We start from the raw sequence: 5751 nt of genomic DNA, 5'->3' as shown, positions 1-5751 counted from the left end.
GTTAGACTGACATCACTGAATGTTAAGGGTGCAAACTCAGCCATCAAAAGGAGGAAGATTCTCTTGTATCTTAAACAGAAAAATCCAGATCTGGTCTTCCTACAGGAGACTCATTTGGAGAAGAAGGATTCGTTATTACTGCAAAGGGACTGGATTGGGAGAGTCCTTTACAGTGCCGGGTCTTCTAGTCAGAGGGGGGTCGCCATTTTAATTCGGAAGAATTTTAACATCAAAATATTTAAACAACAATCAGATGAAGAAGGGAGATGGATAGCTTTGGATGCTGAACTTTTTGGCATTAGGTGTACTTTGATGAACATATATGCTCCAACAGCAGACCTGCCAGGTTTCTTTGTAGATATTAGCAATGCAATTACACAGTTTGGAAATTCATATATAGTATTAGGCGGGGACTTTAACAAAGTTAGGGATCCTAAGGTTGATAAAACGTACAAATGGGGTGTCACTCGGCCCTCACAGGCACAAAAAGCAATTGATACAATGGAGGAGGAGCTAGATTTAGTAGATGCTTGGAGATTTTTCCACCCTTCAGACAAAGAATTTACCTTTTATTCCCATCCACATATCTCTTATTCAAGAATAGATTATTTTCTGATTTCAAGATCATTGCTTTCTATCACTGAACATACAACAATAGGTACTATCTTAATATCTGATCATGCACCGGTGGGGATGGCACTGCGTTTAGGCCAGTTACCCAAGTGTCGGTCCACTAGGTGGCGATTTAACTCATCCCTGCTCAGAGATGAGCATTCAGTAGAATTTATTAAAAGCGAGATACTGGATTATTGGGTGAATAATGAAGGCTCAGTGTCAAATCCAGTGGTGGAGTGGGATGCTTTTAAAGCTGTGATTAGAGGCCGACTCATCCAGCATTGTTCATATTTGAAGAAGAGATCGGTTCAACGTCTCCAGGAACTGGAGGTTGACATTAAAAAAATGGAAAATGTGCATTCCACTCAATCTGACCATTCCATTCTTCTTGAACTAAATAAATTAAAAGTGGAATACAACTCTATATTACAAAAGAAAGTCGTATATACATTATTCAGAACTAAACAAAAATATTATGAACAAGGGGAGAGAACAGGGAGATTTCTTGCGCAGAGAGCAAAGCAGCAGTATGCTCAATCAATTATATCTGGGGTGCAGAATCATGGCGGTGACTTGAAAACAGACGACATGGACATAAATGCTATATTTGCCACGTCTATCAAAGTCTTTATAAATCAGACAACCCTAATACTCAAGATATTAGTTCTTTTCTATCCACTGTAAATTGCCCAACTCTATCACAGGAGGAACAGGACCGAATTGGAGCAGACATTACATTGGAAGAAGTTAAAAAGGCTATACAGGACCTTCAGGGTGGGAAATCTCCTGGGGAGGATGGCCTCCCAGCTGAATTTTATAAAGTTTTTTCAGATATTCTTGCCCCAAAACTCCATCGAGTTTATAAGGACGCCTTAGAGAAAGGCTCTCTTCCAGATAGTATGCAGATGGCTTTAATAACTTTAATACATAAAAAAGACAGAGACCCACCAGGGCTTGACGCCAAGCTTTTTTCCAAGTAGCACTGTGCTACCAAGCTGAAAAATTTAGTAGCACACAGCATTTTTTTAGTAGCACAATGAAATTTCAGCAATTTTGGTCAAAACGTCATTTTCAAACAAATAAGTACTTATTTAGCCTAATCCTAACCCTGTAGACTAAGTTTTAATGTTATAACTGGCTCTTTGCCTTTACAAAAACCAGGAAAGACAAACAATCCAAATTTTTGTGTGAAAATATAACATTTATTATAACCAACTAGGAAAGTTCATTAATTCATCAAACTGGAAGAATGTCCCTGCTCCAGCAGTCAACATAGTCTGGTCTCCTGACCTGCTTGGAGCTAAGCCACCTCTCTACTGCTTGACTTGGGTCATAGCTCTCCAGTGGGGGCCCCTCGAGGCTGATTCGCATCAGGTCCTCTGTCGTGGACACGGCCAGGCTGCTTCGTGTAGATGTCTTAATGCGGTTTTGGGCCGAAAACCCCCTCTCGCACTGGGCTGCAGATATGGGCAGCACAAGCATGATCATCACCAACTCCAAGATGTTCTAGGGGGAAAACAATTTCCATGTTTTACCCTCACCTCTCAATATTCAAAACACAACACATACAAAAAAACAAAACAAATGAAAAGTATTCAAGTAAGGCTGAGTTTTGACTTACTCTGTAGTCTGTCTTGTAGGGGTCTTTCGTGAGGAGCAGTTCCCAAAGGTCAGAGTAGCTTTTGTCTGGAAAATTCTCGCTGATTAGCATCTTCAGGCTTTGCCACTCCTCCATGATTGAGGGGATGTCACAACCAGCTCTGAGGAATGAAGGAGAGCAAGTGAGTTAGCATGCAACTTGTATGTCACAGCTGTCCAAGCAGTGCCTTCAAATAATAGATACAGATTTTTGGACCTTTAAAAACATGTCTGGGGTTTGTCACATGCATTCTTACCCTCTTAAAGGCTTTTCGAATCGTGTTGCCAGCTCTGCAATGCTGTCATTGCCAAAAGTCAGCAGACTGGCTTGATCCTTCGGCCAGGCATCTGGGTTCAGGGCTTTGGAGGAGTCCAGCGGGGTCCTGGCACCATCATCAGAGACCAAACTACCAAACCTAAAATAGAGGATTTGTGGCAATTAGGGATGCACATGGTTAACCGTTAACCGATAACAGGAACTTTGACCGATTAATACTATCGGTTAAATTTTCTCTTAGCTACTTGTCAATCAACTCATGGGAGCGTGTCTACGTGTGCCACACGTGCAACATGTGCCTTTACTTGCTTTCCGCCACAGCCCACTTCACAGCAAAAATGAAATGAGCAAAAAGGAGTTCTGTGTGGGACAATTTCGACCGCAAAGGAGATGAGGTTATTTGCTAATTTTCAATCGGGAAAATAAGTCCCGACAGGGCGAACCGGTCTGATCCGTCCTGAAGGGACTTATTTTCCCGATAATGACCGCCGTTCTATAGATTATCCTGCTTATTACACGGCTACTTGCCAACACGAAAAAAAACATCACACAGTATGTCTTTTTACAATTTATTTGTTACCGTTCAGGCGTTAACAGTGTTTTTCAGCAGAGAAATAGTTTGCCAAACCGACGCCGTTTCGCTTCTCCCTCTTCGCTGCTTTCCTCTTCTTCTTTTCTTGACCTTTGATGACAACTCAGCCTTTTGCCAAGACTCGAAATCACCGTATTTACCAAAAATATTAAAGTTAATGTGAAACTCATCCATACTAGTGGCATAGGAGTAGTTTTTTCCCGTATGAAGTAGACTACAGATCAGCTGACGTCGCTTAGCAACGAAGACGCTACAATTATGGTTGTGACAATAATAGCAGTATTTAATCCTCCCTCATCATCAAACCCTTTCAACCTTGATAATCTTCAACATGATCAAATTTAAATCCATACATCATAAAATACTGACTTAACTAAACACTGACTGACTTATCCTAAACTGACCTGGAATCTCATTTCAGAGACATTTCCCTCAGCCTGTCTTTTGAAAGCCTGGAGTCTGTCGAGGTAGCCACCTGGCTTGGGGCTGGTCTTAAGTGCCTGCACTCTTGCTACAGTTTTCCTTAACTCTGAGGTGGCTGTGGGGAGGATGAGACTGTTCCTCTGCAGTGTAAAGCTGAGCTGCGCTAACTCTCCAAAAAGATCGCAAAGGAAGTGGCAGAACACACAGAAGAGAGTACTTTCCATTTCCTTCTTTATCTGTTGAGTGATTGAGTAAATGAGTAAAGTGAAATTGTTAGCTGCCTATTGAAAATTAACTACACGTGAACTAAATATACTGACAACTTGGAGATGTTTTAGTTATAAATCTGTGCTTAGTTGTTAATTTATGCATTGTGGCTTACACAAGAGACTTACCTTTTTGGCCCGTCCTTGGACTTCCACAGAACATGACTGTGAGGCGGCGAGATGCTCCATATGCTGGAGTACCACAGAATATTGGTCTGGGTCACTGGCCAGGTCCTTCCCCTCTCCGTGATGGAGGAACACCTTCAGCGCCCGGTGGATGTGAGGGATCCACCGAGTTCCCTTAATAATAATAATAATAATAATAATAATAATAATAATAATTACCATTAGTAATGATGTCTTTTACATGGTAAAAATCTGAAGAATGTCCATAAAACAATATTTAAGATGTGTATTAATGCAACACCTTGACACTGCTGGGATTGTGGACATCCACTCCAAGTTCCTGTCCAAGAGCATAGAGCTCTCGTTTTGATTTTCCACTGTAGTGGTACGTTTTCCAGATGAGATGCAGGAGATCATAGACTATGGCCACCTTTGGTTCCTTCTTCTGTAGTGTGAGTATGGCAAGCTCTAATCTGTGTGAGAAGCAGACATCCAACACAAAACACTCAAACAAATGTGTTGACAATTAAAAATGTAGGCGTAGTCATGGTGGATGTGAACAGTGCAACTTATGGCTGTGTGAGTATTTAAAGTGTATTTATTTATTCATAGCATGTGTAGGTATATAGTATTTATTTAGTGTACAGTTTAGTATTTATTTAGTATACAGTTTAGGGTATAGTATTTATTTAGTGTACAGTTTAGTATTTATTTAGTATACAGTTCAGGGTATAGTATTTATTGAGTGTACAGTTTAGTATTTATTTAGTGTACAGTTTATTGTATAGTATTTATTTAGTGTACAGTTTAGTATTTATTTAGTGTACAGTTTATTGTATAGTATTTATTTAGTGTACAGTTTAGGGTATAGTATTTAGTGTACAGCTTAGTGTGTAGTCTTTATAGTGTAGTGTTATAGTATTTACACTCACCTGTGTGGCATACAATGGATTGGTATGATGTAGAGGCCTGCCTCTCGTTGAAGATGGGCTACCACCCCCCCTTGCCTGCCCATGTTTACAGAGGCCCCATCAGCACCAAAGGAGACAAGCTTTTTCATCCTGGATTCTCCATCCCCTTCACAGACAGCTGCAAAGGCAGCCTTGGTGGCATTGAGAACCCCTAATAGAGCAGAAAATCACATTGAATTAAAAAAACACACACACACACCAAATAACAGCTACAACTTCAATCAATTGTATTTATTAAAACACACTAACTGTGACTTACCAAGGGCATGGGCATGTCCGAGGGCCTGTTGTCCCACCAGGATGTTGACAGGTTTTCCAGCTTCCACAAGACGGATGTATACAATTTCACATTCTGTATTGGATACATCTGTGTCCCCGTCTATGAGGACGGCGAGGTAGTGTGCTGATTCGATCTTCTCTCTCAGCTCTTCTCTCATGACATCTGCGATCTGGCCGATCATCTCTGCACAGCGTTTGTCGTTGTTATAAGTTGGGTTAATGTCGACGCCATTTTTCTTGTGGAGGGCGAATAGTATGGGGAATTTGGTGAAAGCAATTTCTTCTTTCGCTGCATAGTATGCGATATTGAATTTCATTTTCAGCTGTTTTATTGTCTCTTCATCCGAGCTGGCCTGCTGGCGCCCCACAGCTTTCTCGAGGACTTTGTTCTGACATGAGATGAAGGCGTCCCTGCATTGCTCATGTTTGCGAGACATGGCGTGCTTCTTCACCGTGTCTCTCTTCAGCTGCGCATCTCCGGTCACAAATGCGTTTTTCCCCGCTAACTTTGGGTGAGCGAGGCACCATTTACATAGCATTTTCCCCTCTTTAAAGATCAGCCAC

The 5751-nt window shown here is 41.3% G+C and overlaps 2 protein-coding genes across 2 annotated transcripts; both read right to left on the bottom strand.

The window, feature by feature from the left end:
* Positions 1-1851: 1851 nt before the first annotated feature.
* Positions 1852-2733, bottom strand: LOC115591145 (zinc finger protein 862-like). Its single transcript, XM_030432869.1, has 3 exons — positions 2511-2733; positions 2237-2375; positions 1852-2121 (listed from the first exon to the last, which is right to left on the bottom strand). Exons 2-3 carry the CDS (start codon positions 2348-2350, stop codon positions 1852-1854), a joined length of 384 nt encoding a protein of 127 aa, XP_030288729.1. The 5' UTR covers positions 2351-2375; positions 2511-2733.
* On the bottom strand, positions 2507-5751 carry LOC115591120 (zinc finger protein 862-like). The gene is made up of 7 exons (XM_030432807.1): positions 5168-5751; positions 4870-5059; positions 4239-4410; positions 3941-4111; positions 3527-3781; positions 2836-2855; positions 2507-2669 (listed from the first exon to the last, which is right to left on the bottom strand). The coding sequence occupies exons 1-7, from the start codon at positions 5724-5726 to the stop codon at positions 2507-2509; spliced, it is 1530 nt and encodes a 509-aa protein (XP_030288667.1). The 5' UTR covers positions 5727-5751.

Source organism: Sparus aurata, chromosome 1, assembly GCF_900880675.1.
Source record: "Sparus aurata chromosome 1, fSpaAur1.1, whole genome shotgun sequence".
Lineage (NCBI taxonomy): Eukaryota > Metazoa > Chordata > Actinopteri > Spariformes > Sparidae > Sparus > Sparus aurata.
Note: the sequence above shows the minus strand (reverse complement) of the source record. Positions and strands in the feature narration are given on the sequence as shown.

Bases quoted from the DNA above. Each gene is read 5' to 3' on its own strand.
- LOC115591145 (XM_030432869.1), bottom strand. From the start codon at position 2,350: ATGGAGGAGTGGCAAAGCCTGAAGATGCTAATCAGCGAGAATTTTCCA. The intron at 2,122-2,236 runs GTAAGTCAAAAC...TTTTCCCCCTAG, and splicing joins CCTACAAGACAGACTACAGA to AACATCTTGGAGTTGGTGAT.
- LOC115591120 (XM_030432807.1), bottom strand. From the start codon at position 5,726: ATGCTATGTAAATGGTGCCTCGCTCACCCAAAGTTAGCGGGGAAAAAC. The intron at 3,782-3,940 runs GTAAGTCTCTTG...ATCACTCAACAG, and splicing joins TCCAAGGACGGGCCAAAAAG to ATAAAGAAGGAAATGGAAAG. The intron at 2,856-3,526 runs GTCAGTTTAGGA...TTTGCTGTGAAG, and splicing joins TCTCTGAAATGAGATTCCAG to TGGGCTGTGGCGGAAAGCAA.